This window comes from Bactrocera oleae, chromosome 5 (genome assembly GCF_042242935.1).
Source record: "Bactrocera oleae isolate idBacOlea1 chromosome 5, idBacOlea1, whole genome shotgun sequence".
NCBI classification, from domain to species: Eukaryota; Metazoa; Arthropoda; class Insecta; order Diptera; family Tephritidae; genus Bactrocera; species Bactrocera oleae.
The window spans coordinates 66,430,245-66,451,091 of NC_091539.1; the positions used below are offsets into that span (position 1 = coordinate 66,430,245).

The 20,847-nt window shown below is 36.7% G+C and overlaps 4 protein-coding genes and 1 long non-coding RNA gene across 14 annotated transcripts in view; 2 read left to right on the forward strand and 3 right to left on the reverse strand.

The window, feature by feature from the left end:
• Positions 1-621: 621 nt before the first annotated feature.
• LOC106624661 (uncharacterized) lies at positions 622-1,690 on the forward strand. The gene has a single exon (XM_014244429.3). It carries the CDS (start codon positions 752-754, stop codon positions 1,322-1,324), a length of 573 nt encoding a protein of 190 aa, XP_014099904.1. The 5' UTR covers positions 622-751; the 3' UTR covers positions 1,325-1,690.
• Caf1-180 (Chromatin assembly factor 1, p180 subunit) lies at positions 1,552-6,312 on the reverse strand. The gene is made up of 4 exons (XM_036366556.2): positions 5,361-6,312; positions 3,638-5,144; positions 3,396-3,568; positions 1,552-3,324 (listed from the first exon to the last, which is right to left on the reverse strand). The coding sequence occupies exons 1-4, from the start codon at positions 6,180-6,182 to the stop codon at positions 1,951-1,953; spliced, it is 3,876 nt and encodes a 1,291-aa protein (XP_036222449.2). The 5' UTR covers positions 6,183-6,312; the 3' UTR covers positions 1,552-1,950.
• A 235-nt stretch (positions 6,313-6,547) lies between these two features.
• LOC118681560 (uncharacterized) lies at positions 6,548-7,095 on the forward strand. Of its 3 annotated transcripts, none has more exons than XR_004977278.2 (3): positions 6,548-6,669; positions 6,795-6,886; positions 6,944-7,095. It is a non-coding gene; the product is annotated as an uncharacterized lncRNA (long non-coding RNA). The 3 variants fall into 3 exon arrangements; XR_004977279.2 differs by having other exon boundaries at positions 6,795-6,881; XR_011396541.1 differs by having other exon boundaries at positions 6,795-7,095.
• Positions 6,701-8,134, reverse strand: LOC106625948 (antigen 5 like allergen Cul n 1). 2 transcript variants are annotated; one of them, XM_070110088.1, is made up of 3 exons: positions 7,671-8,134; positions 7,097-7,425; positions 6,701-7,012 (listed from the first exon to the last, which is right to left on the reverse strand). In XM_070110088.1, the coding sequence occupies exons 1-3, from the start codon at positions 7,797-7,799 to the stop codon at positions 6,778-6,780; spliced, it is 693 nt and encodes a 230-aa protein (XP_069966189.1). In that variant the 5' UTR covers positions 7,800-8,134; the 3' UTR covers positions 6,701-6,777. The 2 variants fall into 2 exon arrangements, with proteins under 2 accessions (XP_069966189.1, XP_014101239.2); XM_014245764.3 differs by having other exon boundaries at positions 7,097-7,497; positions 7,671-8,105.
• Positions 8,135-10,923: 2,789 nt separating this feature from the next.
• rut (adenylate cyclase rutabaga) overlaps positions 10,924-20,847 on the reverse strand; it is a 101,914-nt gene continuing 91,990 nt past the window's right edge. For 3 of the 7 annotated variants that reach the window (XM_070110083.1, XM_070110085.1, XM_070110081.1), the window contains 8 exons: positions 20,495-20,641; positions 19,214-19,298; positions 19,015-19,149; positions 18,756-18,930; positions 17,583-18,696; positions 14,469-15,763; positions 13,710-14,401; positions 10,924-13,213 (listed from right to left, as the gene is read on the reverse strand). In XM_070110083.1, the coding sequence (XP_069966184.1) occupies positions 12,921-13,213; positions 13,710-14,401; positions 14,469-15,763; positions 17,583-18,696; positions 18,756-18,930; positions 19,015-19,149; positions 19,214-19,298; positions 20,495-20,641 (3,936 nt within the window). In that variant the 3' untranslated portion in view covers positions 10,924-12,920. Of the gene's footprint in view, positions 13,214-13,709; positions 14,402-14,468; positions 15,764-17,582; positions 18,697-18,755; positions 18,931-19,014; positions 19,150-19,213; positions 19,299-20,494; positions 20,657-20,847 lie in introns of all 7 variants that reach the window. The other 4 variants (XM_070110086.1, XM_070110082.1, XM_070110080.1 and 1 more) reach the window with 2 other exon arrangements.

Consider the following 20,847-nt stretch of genomic DNA (forward strand, 5'->3'; position numbering starts at 1 on the left):
TATCTAGAACTCTGTTTGGAGGAAAGCTTTACTAATTTCCATCTAACAATAGGCTTAGGAAACTAGCAATTTCAACGGAGTCGGTCCATAAGGAAAACGTGTTATTAGCTACTCTGCTTCATGTCTGTGCGTCCGATATATGACCTGTTAGATGTTGTACGTAATCTCCTGATTTTCCTCGAAGATTGTTCCACTTCAAGCCATTGAACACAAGTATGGTTTATGACTAAACAAAAAAACAGCAAAATCTGTGAGTGATTTTCTCTGCTTTACTACATGACGCGCTGAGTCGTTTGAGCCATGGCAATAGTCTCACAGTTTTCGAGATATTGATTTGAAATTTTGCACAAGAAGCTGCTCATTAGTCGGATATCGGATCACTATAACATATAGCTGCCATACAAACTGACCTATCAAAATCAAGTTCTTGTATAGAATTTTTTTTATTTGTGAAGGGTATTACAGCTTCTGTGCAACCGATGCCTTCATCATGCTTACTATCGCTTTATAAGGTCTGGATTTGATTTAAGCTTCTAACCGGGATTACCGCTCTCTGCAGACAAGATGAATACTGATATAATTACTGTTCCTTTCTGTTGCATTGAGCAATCAAATCTTCGAAGTCATTCAATTCAGCAAATCAAATAAAAAAAAAACTACTACAACTATAAAAAAAATATTTAATGTTTTCATAGCATAAAATCTGTTTAACATAAATAATTTAATTTGTTTAAAAATAACATAGAAGACAATGCGCAGCATTTGGTTCGCCTTTAAATTGTTTGAAGGCTGTTTGGGCTGCCTCTGCATGGGCATACAAATCGAGGGATTTCTAAATGTTGCAGTGTCACAGGATCTATATTTGTACATCACCGTATTTTCAGTGTTCACATGCACGAGCTTCTTTGGTTGTCTGAATATTTGCATGGAAAACGATCCGGTATTGATGCGCGAAATAATTTGGAGCAGTGTTGCTAGCTTTGGTTACATAGTTACCGGAATCACCACAATGTATCATGCCGAAAAGGATTTATATTTAATGTATTTATCGGATTTGGAAATTATTGAAGATGAAATGGAACATCAATTTTTCGGTTACTCAAAGACGCAGGCCATATTGGCCATTGTCACTTCGGTTGTGTATTTATTGCATGCGGTGCTTGCGGGTGATATGCTCATCTCAGAAATTGCAGTCACTAAAGAGAAGGTTGGTGAGGAGAAAAAGAAACTGATTCTATATCTCGGCGGTATGAAAATTCACAATCGTTTGCTCAAACTCAAATGGTTTCGGCGATTTGATGGCAGAATGCGTCCAACGGACTAGAACGCAGCTGTTTGCTTGTAAAGGCATACAAATGTAGACACGATGCGGCAGCAACTTCAATTAATAATAATTTTGTAAAAACATACATTAGGCTGCTACCTAGTTGCAGAATGCCAAATTGTATCAGCTTTACTAAACATAAACTCGACATCGACAAATTTTGCTCTAGTAGACGCATAAATAATACGATGTCTGTATTTTTTTTTCGAATTAACTTGTAAACCCACTGATCAAGCATGTATTTTATTTTAACAGCATTAGGAAAAAATACAAGATTTGATCTAAATTGACCATGTCTATATGTATATGTCTACATGAAACTAAAAATATTTTTTAGTATCCTAATAAATGTTATTTAACAATTAATTTCTTGTTTCGGCCTTAAGTTACCAACATTCTAGGCCAATGAACTTAACACGTATGCTGGTTAATAAGGACTTTTAAATACTTAACAAAAATATTATTTATTATTTTTACACTAACTATTCGTGTGATTGAATATAATATATATGTACGTAGGTAGGTAGGTAGGTAAGGGATAGCTGGTAGTAAACGATACATGAGAGAGTACTACAATATAAAACTATATATATATATATATAACTAAATTATACACTAAGAACGGCTTAGTCGAGTTCCACTACTTCGCTGGCTTCTTTGGCAGTGGAAGTGGTGGCAGCATTAGCTGTTTCGCTGGCTGGCGTTACTTTCTCAGCCGAGGACTTCTTTAAAAACTCGCTAATAAGCGCATTTTTTGTGGGCTGCGGTATGTTTTGACCACGCGCGACGGACATTAACAGTGGTACACGCTTTTTAACATTTGCTGTCGGCTTAGTGATGGCTGGTGACGTTACTGCGGCTGGCGACGATTCGTTACATTCAACAGAAGACGCATTCGCATCTTCTTTCGTTGCTGGTGTCAAGGTGGCTTTTGGCGATTTGGGTTCACTTGCCTTCGGCGGCTGCACTTTTGTGAATTTTGTTATTTCTGATTTTGTTTTAACCTTTTTTTCTTTTGCTTGAATACTTTTTGCTTTTTCCTTTTTAGTTTGTTTCTTGTCGCTTGTCTTTGACACGGCATCATTTGGGTTTTCAACATCGCCAGCAATTTCAGTTATTGCCTTTGCTTCGGTTTCTGTGGCAACTTTAGCTTCGGCTTTTGTCGTCTCGTCCTTACTGGATCTCGGTTGCAGTGTATATTTCCACGTATTATGTAATCCCAAATCTTCCAGGCCCATTTTCTTTAATACGTCAGCAGATACCACCCAGCAGAGGCGTTTTTTATTTTTCTTTTTATTATTTTGTTCCGCCTTAGTCGATTCGGTTATTGTCCATTCGGCGAAATCATCGATTTTCTCTCGCACTATTGATTTGATAGGACCACGTACTTCGCCATTTTTAATGGATTCCTCGCTGGCTTCCAAGTAGGCGATGAATTCTTTTATTAAAAAGTTTTTAGAATGCTGATTTCCATGTACCAAGCGCACCAGATCATTCAGCATACGCTCGGTTATTTTAATTGGTTTCACTTTCTCAACCGTTTTCTCATTGTTTGTTGGCGAACCAAGTTCACTCTTTTCCGCCACTTCGGGGTCCTCCAGCAGCGGTGGAGCTTCGAATAACATTGCACGCATATTTAAAGTATCCCAGATGATTTTCGGACATAAAGCGGGTTGATTGCCATTTTCATCTGTCCAAATGCAGCCGATGAGACGTGGTTTAATTTTCTCAGTTTTCTTTTTCATCTCTTGTGCAAACTCCTGCTGCAGCACTTGTAGTTTTGCCTTTTGCGCTTCACGTGTGTTGGCGTCGAGTACCTCATCCTCATTTTGCAGCTCTTCGTCACTGAGATGACCATGTGGCACAAACCATTCGTTGTCGACCTCGTAGTCATCGTCTTCTGACTCTTTTTCTTTCTCATCATCACTGCCGTCCAGCGATTCGCCAGGCTCCTCTTCTTCCCACTCGAGATCAGAATCGACTTCGTAGTCGAAAAATTTCTGTGTAAATTAATTTATTGTATATAGCGTCAAAATCAAAAATTCCATTTTAGCTAGCAATCAACACTTACCGCATCTTGCACGAAAGGTCGCCTTGGCTTTATCACATCTGTTCGTTTTCTCCATGTGCCATAAAATGGAGGTCTACGATTTTCATGGAATTTATAAAATTTGGCTCGGAAATGTTCGATTGGTGCGTGCGTCTCTTCCACAATTGCTTGCCCTGCGCGATCCAGCTCGTCATCTAAAGCGCATAATTTTAATATTAAGGTTAGTAAAGAGTGAAGTACCTATATAAAAAGAAAATTAGAACCTATGATTTGAACGTCGTCTTCGGATATTTTCGTATCTACTGATATGCGCCTCCATATGCCTGGTATTATTTTGCCACTCTTAAGTTCCTCCAGATATAAATTAGTAGTTTTTGGTGGCACATCTGCCATAAAAGTCTCAAGCTGTTCTCTACAGGGAGCGGTAAGCTGTTTTCGACGGATTGGCGCCAATTTCATGTCACCTTTGACCTCAAATGGGCGGAAAGCTAGAATTTCAGGTTCATTATCGTCATTCTGTTGTGCTTGTTGTTGTCCAGCTTCGCCATCGGCATTTGCTGCGCGTTTGGCTTTGAAGAACTTTTGAAAAGCTTCCGCTTCTTTCTTAGCTTTCAAATCTGCACCTTCTTTACGCTTTCGCTCCTCTTCTTTTTTACGTAATTCTTCCTCTTTTGCTTCATTGCGTTTTCGCTTTTCTTCATTCTTCACTTCCTGTTCGGCCAGTCGCTTCCGTTCTTTTTCCTCACGTTCTTTACGCTTCTGCTCGTCACGTTCCTCACGTTCTTTGCGTTTCTGTTCGTCTTTCTCCTCACGTTCTTTACGGCGTTGCTCCTCACGTTCCTCCCGCTCGCGCTTCTTTGACAATTCCTTAGCCTCCTTATCCCGCTGCTTTTGCAATTTTTCCTCCTGCAAACGACGCTCCTTCTCTTCACGTGCCTTACGCCTTTGTTCTATTAACTGTACCTGTTTCGGTGTAAGATTTTTCTTCGTTGCATGTGCTTCGTCATTGGCTATTTTTGGTGTAGCCGCAACTCTTGGTGTGCTTTCCTCAGCAAAAGACCTGCTTTCATCATTGTTAGAAGTTGCACTTTCGGAATCCGAAGTACTATTTATAACCACTGAAATTTCTGCAACACTTTCATTATCTTCAATCTCATTGACTTTAAACGGGGATTTCTTATTTGTGCTAACTTTTCCTTTTTCGGATGTGGTTGGGGTTTCTACAGACTTTTTATCCTTATTTGCTCTAGTTGCTCTGGTTGGTGTTTTAGGCTTTTGCTCAGGTGTTTTTTTAGCCTTTTTATTGTTACCTGCTTTAATCGGCTTTGCTTGTGGTGATTTGTTTCCTTCTGTAATTTGTGGTTTACTAGATCTTTTAACAATTGTTTCATTACCTTTCGTTGGTGATTCTGTAATCACAATTGGATCCTTTTCAGTCGAAATAAGTTCAACATCATCAAGCTTTGTTGGAGAAGAATGTTTAATCTGTTTTTTAATCGTTTCGTTGGATTTTGCAGTTATTGGTTTTAGCTTTGGCGAATCATTAGTTTTATTAATTATAGTAGTGGACTTCTGGATTTTTGAAGAATGTTCCGATGTAGTATCTTTTGACTTAACAGTCTCAGAGCTACTTCTGCTGTCCAACTCTGAATCTGGCAGGTCAGTTTCATTTCCCCCGATTTCCACGACCAGCACATTTGAGTTTTCCTCCGACTCTGTGATACTGCAATCATCAATCATAGTACTGGATACCTTATCAGAATCGTCTACCTATGTAAATTGAAATGGTGAGTTTGATAGGTTTAGTAATCTGGCAATAATTGTATGTATGTAAGTATGTATTTTGATAAAGTAATTTTAAAATTAGAATATTAATTTTCATGAAATATTATACATTTTTATATAGCGTATATTTTTTATATACCTCTGTAGATTAAGTTTAATATAATTACAATAATACAAAAATGAGTACAAAATACGGTTTACCTTTTTCGGTTCATTTGGCGAACCCTCCACTTTTTGCCGCTTTACCCTAATATCTTCATTTTCATCACTAGATATAATAACTTCTGCATTTTTGGAGTCTGCTGTAATCATAGATTTTCTTCGCTTGTTTGTCTTGGCACTTCCGAGTGGCAATTTTATTTGTACTTTTGTTGCACTACCACCTGTTTTAGTGTTGGTCGATTTATTTTTCGCACTTCCGGGCGTGTTCGAGTTTTTAGCTTTTGCACTCTTTGGTGTATTTGCATCTTTCTCTGTGGCGGCCCTCGGTTTTGGCGTGTGTGGTGAACTAACATCGTTGCTTACTTTGTTTTTAGCTTGTTTAGTTGATTTCGGAGTTTTTGTTGCGACAGGAGTTTTCTTGACTTGTTTTCCAACCTTTTCATTGCTACTTGCATTTTTTTCATCCTCTGTTCTTTCCGCATCCTTAACCTTATCATCATCATCTTCCAAGATAGCATCATCATCTAATAGTATAACATCATCTTGCTCATCAGTTTTCAACTTTTTTGTGCTCACAGTCAAGTTCTCTTTGCTAGCAGATCGTCCACGCAATTCATCAGTTGCCGCAGAATCAGCTTTTTCACTTTCCTCGTCTTCAAATGATAACTTGCGTTTTCTACCATCTTTTGCTTTCTCATCTATATCCTTGGTTGAAATTGAACTTGCAGTGGCAGTGGGAGTTCCAGTTGGAATTATTTTGAACGGTAGCCGTGCCTGCACAAGCTTCTTTCCGCTTGATTTTCTCGCAGTACCGCCCTCTCGTTTGCTCGTAGCGGGCGTTGTGACTGCCGGACTTTGCATACCTTAATATTTGGTGAAAATACTAAAATTTATGAAAACACTGAAATTAATTACAAAATTCTCAAAAACACGGCTTTAAAATGTCAAATCGTGCGCGAATGAAAACAAAAAGCGCGCCAACATTTGTGATGAAGTTGGATGCGAGACTTAACGCTATTGTCAGCTGTTTCAGCTGTCAACAGAGAACGTATATCATATACGTTCTCTGCTTTAACGTCATTTCAATTACATATGGGCCTAAAATTATATATGGAATATTCGTTGTGTCTATTTATAGCATTTCGCATATTGTGTGGTGTATTTTTCTTTTTCGAAGTTATATTTTTCGATGTTCCCTCATCTGGAATTACAAATTAGTATTCAAAAAGATTTCATTTAACATTTGCTCCTTCTCTATTCATTTACGTTCTCTGATATTGTAGTTGCGCATAAAAATCTAAATGCATCAAGCATTTAATTGTTATTGTGATATTAATTATTGTAAAAAGTATAATTATGTATTAATTAAGGCTAATAAATTTAATTGTAGCCATAACACTTAATATATTTAAAAATATATAGGACATACATACATTTCCTTCACATTAATATCAAATTATTCATATATTTCAGCGATGGAGCATAATGCCGGATATGTGTCATTTTTGCCACTTATGCAAGCCGATGCAGTTGGACCCTCTGCGTAGATGGGACGATTCTGTAAAGTAGCTGAGGCATAATTGCATGTAAATAAAACGTTATTGTATTGCTTATCCTTGTAGCGTGACGCAGCACATCCCACATGATGACTCGCTTCGGTAACCATGAGTGCGAAGTGTGAAAAATCTTTACTAAAAATTGAATCAAATATATTAACACAAGCCTTTAAAAAAGATTTGTATATATATAATATAAATGTCTGTACTACTGCTTACTATATTTCAAAATCATTTGGATACTTTCTCATGTAAGTCATTGAACTAGCAACATATTCTTCAAACCAACTTTCGATAGCATCTTGAATGATTTCCTTATTACTGAATGCACTCTCTTTGCCGGTGTAACCTTGACTGACAATATTTTGACCGGTATACTTGAAGCGTCTGACATTTCGACATCCATCATATTCGCATTCGCATTTTTTAACATTGTAGGTAGCAACGTCAGCCAATTCCTTGTCCCACTGCATTACAGCCATACGCTTAGCGCTCGCATAATCCGTTACATTTCCAGCAGCCACTTTGTTTCGTCTTTCATTGTGCTCCTTTAAAATTAATGGTATATAGAACGTCAAATCGACCAATCTTGCATCAGGAGGACATCTTTCATGGAAACTCTGTGTGTAAATTTTAGATGTTATTGTTATCGTTATTTTAAAAGTGACGTTTCTGGTTTTTAACATTTGTTAAAAGAGTCCACTGTGTCATTTTAAGAAATTCTACCAAATTTTTAAATTCATATTTTTTACTTATCTCCTAAGTTATACAATAAATCTGTATCAACACATACGCCGTTGTTTTTGCAAGCAATATGCGTGTTTCCTCCCGTATTCGAACACAATTCCGGATCACAATAGTCCTCCAGTGCAGTGCTTAACCTTAAAAGCGTTGTTAATACACTTGCATAAAAAATTTGCATATTTCCGTTCTGTAAAAATTGAACGAAGTTTTTCAAACTTATTCCTCGTAATGCCGATTAGCGTATAAATGATCGTTTAAAAAGCTGAATCCAGTTTGTGGTGGAATTCAATACTTTCAAATTAAGTATTTCACGCCAATTTCATTAAGATTATATCATTACTACGATCCAGAAAAGCCATGAATGCCGTTAAACATCATTAAAGCATATCTTAATTTTTCATGGTTTAGCAGACTCAATTAACGTGGCGTTACACTAGGGTGAGTTTGCTAAATATCCATTCATCATATTTCGTATAAGCCAAAACATATCGAACACACATTTTCATTACCTAAAAGTCGAATATGATGGTTTGAAGAACTAAACTACTAGATGTGTCCATCTTTATAAACACATAAATGGCAACCATATGCAGATTTAACTAGATAAAAAAATAAATAAAAATAATAGCAAAATGGCGAAATATTTGATTTGTGTGTGGTCAAGTCCAAAAATTGCAGTTTTGTTACTTTTTATTTTTCCATAAAAATTATAAATTTTTTCTAATAACATTTTTATCAGCGATTTACATATTTTTTTGCAAATCTGCTAAAAGTTCCGTTAAAAAATTGTTTTATAACCTATAGAAATAAAGGAAAATAGAAGTTCTTTTTAATTTTCAATTAAATATGGGGAAACATATATTTCAGTGTTATATAATAACTAATAACAAGTTCTTTTGTTCAAATAATATTCTCTTAACAATTTGATATAGAGGCAACATGGTCTCGATACCAAATTTTATTTTTAATTCTGCTCCATGAATCTTACATAGCCTTAGCTTAAGCTTTGCTTTTAAGCGCCTTTTTAAGTTCAGTAACTTGCTTAAATTGACGTTTTTAATAAATAAAAAAAATGTTTCACTTAGTTTTGCCACCAGAATTTGTGATTCTTTTAAGGAAGTCCTAGCTTTACAGAAAAAGTTACCAATTCAGATAAATTTGCTTTTGTTTATGGTAAGGTACACACCTAGTGTGAAATTTTTTATATTTCGATAGGTTATAACTTAAAAAAAAGCATATTAATATTTAAGTCTCAGTCGCGATGAATTGCCATTGCCAGATTTTTTCGACGTCCTGGATCAGTTCGGTTAAAATATCGTCTTGCAACATGTTGCTCCAGAGTATAATAGTTTTGTTCACCTTATGGTTGTTTGTATCAGCTGAAACTAATCGAGATAGATAAGGAGTTATATATGTACAAATTATTAGAATGACGAGACGAGTTGAAATCCGGATGTCTGTCTGTCTGTCCGTTTGTCTGTGCAAGCTGTAACTTGAGTAAAAAATGAGATATTCTAATGATACTTTGTACACGTATTCCTTGGCGAAAAGGTGAGGACGAGTTCGTAGATGGGCGTAAAAATTTTGAAAAAATGGGCCTGTCCAACCCCCTAGGAGGTTTAATGTACATATCTCCTAAACCACTTAAGGTAGAACAATCAAATTCGCTCAATACACACCCCTTAAGCACCTTCTGTTAAAAACTACTAAACGCGCGATAAGTCAATAAATTATAACGCCAGAGACATTAAATTTTATACCTAGGATGATGCAAGAGGAGGTATAGGAGCCGGGGTAAATTTTATCGAAAATATCGGGCAATCTATGAGATATACTATAGTGCATCAGCCAATTTGTCCAGCTGATCGCAATACACTTCAGAATTAAGCGTGGTATGGTCGGGCAAAAGCTCAAAATAACCGATCCCTCTGAAATCGCAGCAAATAGACACAGACATTTTTCTATCGATCTTCGAAGTGGTTTCAGCTGGTTCATCCTTTTTAGATCATGATCTCCTGCGCTTTATATTCTAGTAAACAACCCACTTTTAAACGCTAGTTACAATGCGCTTCAAAAATGGATCACTTCTTTGATGTTTGATAAGCAAATCACACTCGGCTACACGACGAAGCAAATTTCGTTCGGTAAGAACATGAGGAACACATATGTCAAACTTCCAGCGTTAAACAAATTTAATCTTCCAGCAATCTCTCGAGTTGTTATTTGACGAACGACTTCATTTTATCCACATCAGCTTCAAGACTCCTTCCATGACGTGGTGCATTCTCAAGATCGAAATTGCAGTAACGAATTTTGCAAACCAATTTTGGCATTGGCGTAAGTTATGCCGAAAATGCTTTGATAGGGCACCAAACAAAAACTATTCCGAAAAATTTAAGAAATATTTTACAAATAACAGCTGTTCATATATTTAACGGTAAAACAGTTAAGTGTGAAGTTGGCTGCGAAGAAATTCAATAAGATCAGCTGTTGTCATCAAACGAAATTACTTAGTGAACGACCCAATACTCGTATACATACTTATTTTTTATTTTTAATGTAATATTTTTTTATTCATTTCATTTATTTATGTATGTATTGTATATACAGCGTATAATTTGTGAATTTGTTTACTTAATTTCGTTCACATAGATAATAATTGATACAATATAAAATTAAAGTACATAGTTAGTTGTGCATGAGAAGCTTACTTTGCTTAATATTTTTGAAGTATTGTGTATGTATGTACATACTTACATGGATACACTTTAAGTAAATAACATGTGCACAACGCCTGATTTAATTACAGAAATATTTATTACTCGCGCTGCCTTCGCAAATATATTTAAATACCTTAAATAAGCGTATAAAATATTGTAAAAAAACTAAATTAATCTACATACATTTGTATATACTACGAAATAAATTAATAAAAAATAGCCAAACTTTATACTCGAAAATAAATTTTAATACAAATGTTTTGGAAAATAAAATGCGTTGAAAAACTTATCGAAGCAAAACTTATGCAAAATTATGCTTATATGTTTGTGTTTATGTTAATGATTCAATTCAAAAAACTGTCGCTAACTCGACTTAATTAATCGCGCATTTGGGTTATATTGGCAACGCTACTACTTATATATTTAAATATATACCATATATTTTTATGCTTAGAAATTTGCAAACAATTATTAAAACTAACTAAAACGCTTGGATTTTCGCATTTTACAACGTGACATTTACAGAAATACATAAAACCGAACGCAATTTAAAAATAACCAAGGGGAAAGTATGCTCGATGCTTATGAACGATAAAATTTATTATTTTATTTTATGCAGTAATTTCAGTACAAGATTTACAACATAACAGCGAGTTAAAGAATATAATAAAAATAAAAAATAAAATGACACAAGAAAGCAAGAAAGTGCACTTATACTTATTATTATTTTGCTTTGAAAAACTATTTTAAAGCCGGTATTATGGCCAATCGTAAAAAATTTTAATATTCTTTTGTATAAAAAAATGCATTTCCAAATGTTTTTGTCATAGTTTTTATTTGAAAACTAATTAAATATTTACCGAATCACTAAAATAAACTCAAATTCAGAGAATCCGCATCATAAAATTTCTCAATATTAATTTTCAGTTCAATCGATATCAATCGTAATATATTAAACCTAAAAAAACGACTAACATCACCGTCACGTACTACCTCTTTTGTCCGGCTTAATATTATGAAGTAAGTTGTCGGCTTGTTAACCTTCTTACTAGTACAGTCTGTTAAAACACTGATGTTTGATAGACAACTTTAAAAGTTATTGCGGTCACTAATTCGCATAGTACGATAAGTTCTGTGGTGAGTTTGACCAAATTGGAAGAGATTTGAAAAAAATAATTTAACAAAATAAAAATTCTATTCTACATATTTTGAAAATAGAAAAAATTAAATTAATAAAACAAAAGATATTAAAAATTAAATAGAAAAATTAAAAAAAATATTAAAGAATTAAAAAAAATTAAGAATTTAAAAACCCAAAATAAAAAAAAATATAAAAATATTAAATAATACATGAAGAAAAAAACTAACAAAATACAATGTTAGAAAAGAAAATTAAATAAAACAAACTAAAAAACAGCATACCCTCAACATGATCACTTTTAAAAACACACAGATAATACATATAATAAATTGTACATAAATACATATGCATGTATTTTTAAGTGTGCATATACATACATTTAGCTTATTTAAGTATACACATTATAGTTTAAGTAGTTCAGCAATTCACACTTAGCTGTGTGTGTCTAAGATAGAGAGAGAGAGGGAGTGAACTTTACACATGTCTGCAGGCATTTAAGTAAATAATTGATTTTCGAAACTTATACATACTTATACATATATATGCTTCACACAAGTACACAAATATATATATTCGAATCATCTTAATTGCAGATAACTGTATAAGTCATCCATCAATGCAGTTAGTCTACATGCTTTCATAACGTCCTCGGCGTGAGGGCATACATCCAATCTAAACGATTTAAAGACTACACTGCACAAGCATATCTAGCACTGGAGTTCCTTCTCCTTCACCTTCTAATTTTTCTGCTTCTTCTTTTTCTTAAAGCATTCTTTCTTAAGTGCGTTTACGCAATGATTTTATTTTACATGTACATAAGTACATATCTCTAAATAAATATACATACAGTTGTAACTTATTTTACGCTTACATGCTATTTGTAGATTAACAAAGAAACTCTACAGAGCTTCCACATACCGATCTTTCTAATGTTTGTGTAAGTATCTTTATCCTGTCTTATGCATCAGCTTCTATCAATGTTTAAATTCAACATTTTTTGTGTTGTGCTATCATCATTGCTACATATCAGCTTAGTTGTGGTGTGTATGTATGTATGTTATATCGCTATAATAACAGTGTCGGAGGCACCAATTCTTCAATCATTCTATCAATATCTTAACTGTACATTTTACTTGTATGCATGTATACTCATTCTTAAGAAATCTTATGCCTAAAACCATGAAATACTTATTTAGTTGCATACATACATACATACATGTTGGGGAAAGGGCTACAGTATATTCACCGAAAAATAATAGACACCATTTCTAACTCTCTTTTATCTCTTATCTTATATGCTCGTTTGTATGCATGTATGTATGTATGTCAGTTTGTGTACGAATACGTATGTATGTATGTACGTATTTTTTATTGGAGTTTGCTTCCGTTCGCACATTTTCACGACTGCTAAGCACTCATAACTCGGCGGTTTTTGCGATTAACTTTGTTGTTGTGGTCCAAATTTACTTGTGATTTTGTGCGAAACATTAACGATAGCCATTTCATGCTTGGAGTCCAAATCGCAATCGTAAAGCCCACTTAACGAATCTAAGCTGAGTAATCGTGAGCTGGCACGACTCGATACCGAAGTGTCGTCCACATCGGGCGCATTGTAAAGTGAATTGACATCGGATAGTGCGCCTTCGGCGTCTGTAAGACCGGCTTCGTTAAGTAATGATATATTTTCTAGGCCCGGTTCATCGGTTATGTAGCCCGTTGACTCGGCGCCACCTGTGGGTTAAGATAGAGAATACGTTATATATGTGAAAATGAGAAACGGGGAACAATCAAAGTTCAGAGATCCCAAATATGTAAGGAAGAAAGGTTTTGAGTAAGAATTTTAAACTCTTAAAGAAATATTTAAAAGAAGTGACAAGCGATTATAGACTGCGTCAAGCTCTCTGAAGTATTTAGCGCCAAAGAAGAGAGGGAGAAAGAGAGAGCGAAGGATATAGAGAAATAGGAATTTATTGAGGGCACAACCATAATTTTCTTAGCGAATGCCGATATGGAAGAAATTTATATAAGAGTCATTTACTGTGTTCAAAAATTGTTTATAGTTAACGGTGACCGACAGTACCGACCAATGGACGCTGGAGGGAGAACGCAGTTTGCAAATTCGGCAGGAAAAATATTGTATCAGCTACTACTAACTTTACACAAAGATCCTGAATTTTATATGTTTTATATAACCTATTTTACAATTCTATGCGCATATAAGACCTACCTGTAGCCTCTTCGCGGCAATCGTCATCTGACCACTCTGATTGACTTTCCAAAGGATTTGAGTCCATCGACTGGTGATTATGATGCCCCGCACCATATTTCAGTTCATCGTTTATCACATTCATTTCCATATGTCGCTCCTCATCCATATCGTCACCATAGACACCGTGACCGTCATGTACATGTTCGTTCTCATCATCTTCGTAACAATTGACAACACCACCGATATTATTGACATGCTGCTGCTCACTCGGAATTGGGGCCAAACGTTTTTTGCGCACATCATGTCCCACCTCATCATCCTCGAACTCCTCATCGGCTAAATTATCTTCGGTATCGTCGCGTTCGGTATCGTTACTCAACGCTATCGTATGATTAACACGTGGTCGCTGATGATGATGGTGGTGGTGATGATGATGATGGCGCACATGCCGTTGTTGTTGCTGCTGCTGCGGTTCACTACCGTCGGCCAGCTGATCGAGACTCTCACGACTCTGATCGAGGTCTTTGGAGCGTGGACGCTGGCGGTGTCGATGGTTGTGATCTTTGGACTGCTGTTGCGGTTGCATCGAATCACGACAATTGGTGCCCGTTGATGTGGACGACTGGTTGTTGACTGCGTCCAAAATATTCAAATTCAGCTGATTGCAGTTGTCGTGCAAAATCTCACAGGATTCTGTATCGGAAGTTTGCCTGGAAAGTATGAAGAAAATTAGTACATACTTGTACATAAAGTACTGTTTATTTTTGAAGAACATACATTTGGCTAGATTCTGATGGATTTTTGTTACGCGTGATCTCCTTGATGGCCTCCAGACCGACAGGGTGCTTGGCAATCATGAAACTCGTGCTAATCGGTATTTTCGAGGGCTGACGTCCCGTTGTTGGTGAAGTCAACTCATCCAAGATCGTTGTGGTCAACGATTTTTGGTTGTTGTTGCCACTCATTGAATTGCTGCCGCTGAGGTTGCCATTACTGCCGCTACCACCGATTGCTAAACCGTTAGTCGAGCTCAATTTACTGTTGCTGGCCGAATAACTCAATTCGATATTGTTGCGACTACTGCTGTTGCTTGTCGTATTGCCCTCAGGATTGCTGTTGGAGTTCGAGGCGGATGTTATATTGCCGCCCGACGATGAGGTGGCGGCAGCCAGTGCGCGTGCACGTGATGATTCATTCAAAAGTCTTTGCAGTTCCCTCTCGAATGGCGATTTCGCCGAATTGCTGGCCGATGTTGAACCACCGCCGTTGCCAACGCCACCATTGCCGCCACCGCCGTTACTGCTGCCGCCATTGCTGGTCGGTTTCTTATTGGCAGCGAGCAATACGCGGTCTTGATACTCAAAACTATTGCAGGAGTCGCCTTTGTTGTGTGTGGTATTCGTCTGTTGACCTTGACTCTCTGTTGTGGAGCTCACTTCGAAATCTTTTAAATTCGACATATCCACCACAGGTGACGTGGGATCCACTTGTATGTCGCATGGATATAACCACTGTAGCGGATTGGCGCCGTTACGTTGTTGCTGTTGCTGCTGCTGCTGATGATGATTGTGTTTGCTCAACGCCGTAATGCGTGGTGAATCTTCGTCAGCTTCGCCTTCGGTCGTCTTCGAGTAGCTTTCGTCTGAGGAACTCATCGATGGCGAATGTGGGCGGGAACTGAGATCATCGGTGGAAGACATCTCACGGCTCTCATCGATCTCGGTCGGCAACTTCGGCAGGGGCTTCATATAGGTAGTGCGTATGAGTGGTGTATTCTGTTTCAATGATGCTGAGCCTAAGGCTGAGGCTGAGGCTGACACTGAGGCTGTGGCTAATGAGGATGCAGTTAGATTTGAGGGTTTGGGTGGTGGAATTGGTAATGGCGGTTGAGGGTGTTGCGAGTATAGTGGATATTGTTGATGCAATTGTTGCTGATGATGATGGTGATGTTGCAATTGCAGCTGTTGCTGTAAATGTTGTTGCTGTTGTAGCATTATGGTATTAGGACACATGTACCGTGGTGGCTCATATTTAGGTGGATATGCTTGTGGATGCTGTTGCATTGGCATTATCTGCATTTTGTGTTAGTTCAAGTCAACGCAACGCATCAGCCAAACAACCATGATTTTAGCAACAACATGTTGTTACCCATTAACCGTGTGTATAATTAAATACGTTATGTGGCGTGTGTGTGTGTGTAAAAAGTTTTGGATTTTTGGTGAAATGAATGCACGACAAGCAGGAGGCGGGCGGGCGGTCGGTCGGTTGTTCGGATGGCACATTTATGGTGAGCGAGTTGGAACACAGCGGGTATTTTTATTTTTATTTTTTGCATATGGATGTTTTTTTTATGTGTGTGCGTGTACAATGTCGTTTACGAATACATGCAAAGAGATAACACAATTAAATGGTTCACATTAGAAATGAATGATTAAAAAGCTCGCAGGATATACATAAATATATGACACTTTCAAATAGGTAAAAATACAGATGATTTTTGTTAGTCTCAAATGTTAGTTAAATGGCAACATTTACTGGTCCAAAAATCACCGACACAGATAGAAAATATATGTACATTTATGTGTATGGTGTATAAAAGGGCAAGGGTGAGGGCATATACGAAAAGTCGCAATTGTTTAAGGAATGTGGCGAAAACGACTTGAAAACTTATATTATCTGTAAACAGTATGCTTAAATTTCTCCAAAAATATACTTGTGTGACTATCAGGATAACGGGATTTAAAAATACTAAAAACAGGAAACCGTTTATGCCTTAATATTCCCCTAAATTACTCCTTGAAAGTTAGAATTAAAACTGAGGTTGACCATCGGAATTTCGGTATTCCAAAATACTCATAACGGCATTCCGAAAACTGCTTAAAATCTTCCAAAATCACTATTCCTAGTTGGAAGGATATCTCATAATAGGTATTCCGAAAAGGGCTAACAATTTCAGTAAATTATTCTTTCGAAGTAAGAGTTAAATATGTGATTAACTTTGTGATTATCGATAATTCGGGATTAGCAAATACAAATTTCGGGATTTCGGGATTACGAAATTTTTCAGTATTAATTGAAATTCCAGTTTTCGATTAGTAAATGTAATAATTTTAATTAGACTTTTATTAACAAAGTTCCAAAGTGCTTATTAAGTATTAATTCCGGGACTTCGCGTAATTATGACTCATTTAACTTGGCTTATGCGGATGACCACTGAATTTTTTCTCCACTCTTGTGCGGGTATTGAGTTCAGTATTATGTAGTTGTTTATATTACAAGTAAATTTGATAGATAGATAGATAATTACGACTTTTAGAAAAATACAGTGGAAGAAAATCGAAAATTTTAATAAAAGATATTTGGAAAGTTATTGATTTCGGAAGAATTGTTGCACTATGTTCCAGAAGACGCTGAGGCAGCAACAATATAGAATATTCCTTCTAGTGATTTTTTTATGTAAACACTAAAAGTATTTTGTTGAAAGATGGGGTTGGCTTTACGTATAACCAGGATATGGTACTACAATTATTATTATTTATTTTAGTGTAAATATTTTGAAAACCAATATTTTTTTAAACAAAAATTAGGTTTGCAGAAAATAAACTCTACAACTGAGAATTGTTTCAACGGAAACAATTTAGAGCCCAGATCTAAATTAACATAAATATTTTAAGTTCGTACAAAAAATATGTTTACGAGTATATCCTTGCTACATATTTAAATTGCGACTTTAATTTGTATTAGGTTTAACACACACATGCTGGTATCATAAAGCGAATCCCACCAAACCACCAAATGCATTTAGTGATATCAAACATCGGTGGATGAGAGGGATTGCAGTGATGATCATAAGAGTATCTCCTCATTCCATGTATACTCATATTCACTCACCTTGGCAACTGGTGCAGCATGCAACAATGGTTCACTCTCACGGCAATTATTATAACTATTACAATTACTATTCGTGCTGTACGACGATGAATGCTGTTGATTGTGATGCAAATGATGGTAGTTGCGTGCGGCATGCGGTTCACGCCTACCACCAACGCTTACACCACCACCACCGCCACCAACACCAACACCATTAGCAAATAAATTGTTATAGTTCTCCACTTGTGCGTAGGGGTCATGGTTAATGTACTCAAGCCGATTACCACCGGGGTTTTCAATGATATTAAATTGTTCGCGCAACATTACCATAGAGGGATTGGCTTGTGCTGGTACTGGAACCGGAACTGGTATTGGCATTTGCACTTGCTGTTGTGTGGATAGGGCGGGGGAAGATGATGCTGCCATTGTGATTACGCCCATAACACTGACGCCACCCATCGAACTGGATGAATGCGATCGCTGATGATGTGCATAATTATTGTTGTATTGCTGTTGTTGTTGCTGTGGTGCTTGTTGGTAGCCATTGTAGGGATAACCACCTACACCATTGCTACCGCTACCAATACTGCCGTTGTGTTCACCGTTATGTCCATTTTCCCGTATATTCGGCAGTCCACCGTTAGCGATGAAATTCGGTTGTTTTTGTAGTTTACTATTTAAACGCTGTTGTTGTTGTTGCGCCAAGTGATGCTGATACGGTTGTGGTTGTTGTTGTGAAACTTGCTGTTGTTGGTGCATTAGCAATTGTTGTTGTTCCTCATGCAACGCATTCGGTGAGGTCTTCAATAATACTTGGCTGGTGTCTATGTTGTTGTAGCCGTAATTATCTTTCTTTATGTTATACGTCTCACTGTTCATATTCAGTTGATAACTGTTATCCTGGAATTGTGACTGTTTCTGGTAGTATTCCGGTGGATGCGCATGTAAACCGTTTGATTGCGTCTGCTGCTGCTGTTGTTGTTGTTGTGTTGTGTAACCATTGCCGTTTTGTGTGATGGCGCGATTGGCGATCATTGCATTGCGCACCTCGCCATTTAGACCGTTGTTGGAGGAGTCACTCAGAAAGTAGGTGACCATGTCGCCTTTACCCTTTACTTTGATCGTGCCGCGGCAGCTGTCGGGGAAGGTGTGATTGTTAAATTATATAAGTGTACTAGAAATGATTCGACTTACCGAAACTCGAAATGTGAACCCTGTAGACTATCGACGACCTCCTGCGTCACTTGTGTGTAGCCTGGTATGCCCGTGGAGTCCATGCGACTGGCGACGTTAACGGTATTACCCCAAATATCATATTGTGGCTTGCGCGCTCCAATCACACCAGCAACAACGGGACCAATATTAATGCCTAACGGTTTAGAGAAGAAAGATAAATGAAGCGAAAATACTTGTTATCGATTAATATTATAATATTATTTGTGTTTCTACTCACCAACTCGTAACATAAAGTTGTTGTACGAATGACTGTTGATTTCTTGCAAAGAGAGCCTCATAGCCTTCACATATTCGACTAGAGCGGTCATGTGGCGACGCACTGAATTCGGATCATTGGCGTTGATGCGGTATTCTTTGAAAAAAGTAAAATTAAGTCTATTAATATAACGTTAAAACTAGTATGGTTTTCTGCTTACCTGGTATAAGTCCCACTACAGCCATGTAGGTACTACCGACCGTTTTTATTTTATCGATGCCGTGAAAGCGATCCTCTTTCAGAAGCTGCAAGAATATAAAGAGGAAAAGGATAGGGAAATATTTAAAAAAGATAATTATGTATATAGAAATGCCAGCATTTTTTTAATTTAATATTTATTAAGTAGAGTCAAAGATATGTAAGTATCTAACCTCACGCCAGATATACCTACTAATAAATTTATTGATGCATTTAACTTTTAACTAGTCGATGAACTTAAAGACTCTTGGAAAAATCCTGTTGTTGGTTAAATATAATATATTACAAGGTTTTATATTTAATAATATTGATCCAATATGTTTCCACAATATAAAATTTGAGTAGAATTACTATAGTCTTCTTCCATCTCCTCCATTCTCATATTTTCAGATAGGTATAAAATGGACTGTGGTGTAGATCTCTGAGTACATTTCTAACTCCATGCTTCCGATGTTGCAAAGCTAAATGGCACTTTGGGTTGCTATTCTCCAAGGCAACGAAAAAATACTAAGTTTATTACTTTAGAGAGAGTTCAAATCGTGAACGTAGATCTTGCATTATATGTTAAGCGTCTTATTTTATACATAAACAGCCGTTCGTAGTCGGCTTAAGGTGTAGAAGCCTCTATTTATTCATAAAAACTCCCACTGTGAATAAGAGAAACTCGGCTAAGAGACTAACAAAGGTGATGGCACAACCAACCTAAAAAAATTATTTTGTTCCTGGTCGACACCTTTGCTAAGCCTCATGCCAGTTGTTCATCCACCTTCGATAATGACGGTAAAATCGAAAAGAAAAGGAAAAGTTAAAACAATGCTTGAAAATCGTGGCATCAGAGAGATCGCGGCGGATCTCAATTTCTCTTATGGATCGACTCAACACATTTTGTTTAATATTTTGACTATGAAGCGTGTCAGTACTAGTAGTTGAGGATCCTACATTCATCAAACGCAAATTACTGGTGACGAGACGTGGGTTTATGAATATGACGTCGAAATTGTTCAAAAATCTAGCGAATGGCGCTCCAAAAATGCAGGCGATAACAAAAATTTATTTATTTTTTATTATATTATTTATTAATATACCTCAAAATTTTATTTTTTGTTAGTCTGTGTCATATTTGATCAGATGGTATAATAAACTTATACTTTATAACTAATACAAATGAAAGTAATACATATAAATTTTGTAGACATCGGAATTAAATTCAGTTAGTGAGTAGTCTGGTGTTATTTTTACTCACCTCATCGAAATCCGCAATTATTTCATTCAACAACCGCAAGCATTCCAAACCCTGATCCGAACCATCCATCTCTGTGTAGAACTCGTGAAAGTTCGGCACCGACGCGAATATGACACCAACCTTGGCATAACTTTGATGATAGAGTTCCTGTGAGGGATTGACCTATAGTGTTTAGCCACGAAAGAAACCAACAACAATCGGCAAAGACAATGAATGATTAAAAATATCAGGGGATAAGAGGGCTGGCAACACACTTAAGAGTTTTGGTTACCCTCTCTGTCGCAACAATTTCGACAAGCGGGCAGAACGACACAACAACAGAAACTTCCGAAAATCGGCGAAACATTACTGGC

What these genes read in the sequence shown, in the direction of transcription:
- Caf1-180 (XM_036366556.2), bottom strand. Translation starts at nt 6,182, where the DNA reads ATGCAAAGTCCGGCAGTCACAACGCCCGCTACGAGCAAACGAGAGGGC. An exon ending in AGACGACGTTCAAATCATAG is followed by an intron (nt 3,569 to 3,637) that starts GTTCTAATTTTC and finishes TATGCGCTTTAG; the next exon opens with ATGACGAGCTGGATCGCGCA. An exon ending in GACCTTTCGTGCAAGATGCG is followed by an intron (nt 3,325 to 3,395) that starts GTAAGTGTTGAT and finishes TAATTTACACAG; the next exon opens with AAATTTTTCGACTACGAAGT.
- LOC106624661 (XM_014244429.3), top strand. Translation starts at nt 752, where the DNA reads ATGCGCAGCATTTGGTTCGCCTTTAAATTGTTTGAAGGCTGTTTGGGC.
- LOC106625948 (XM_014245764.3), bottom strand. Translation starts at nt 7,799, where the DNA reads ATGCAAATTTTTTATGCAAGTGTATTAACAACGCTTTTAAGGTTAAGC. An exon ending in TTGCTTGCAAAAACAACGGC is followed by an intron (nt 7,498 to 7,670) that starts GTATGTGTTGAT and finishes ATTTACACACAG; the next exon opens with AGTTTCCATGAAAGATGTCC. An exon ending in CCAAATGATTTTGAAATATA is followed by an intron (nt 7,013 to 7,096) that starts GTAAGCAGTAGT and finishes TTCAATTTTTAG; the next exon opens with TAAAGATTTTTCACACTTCG.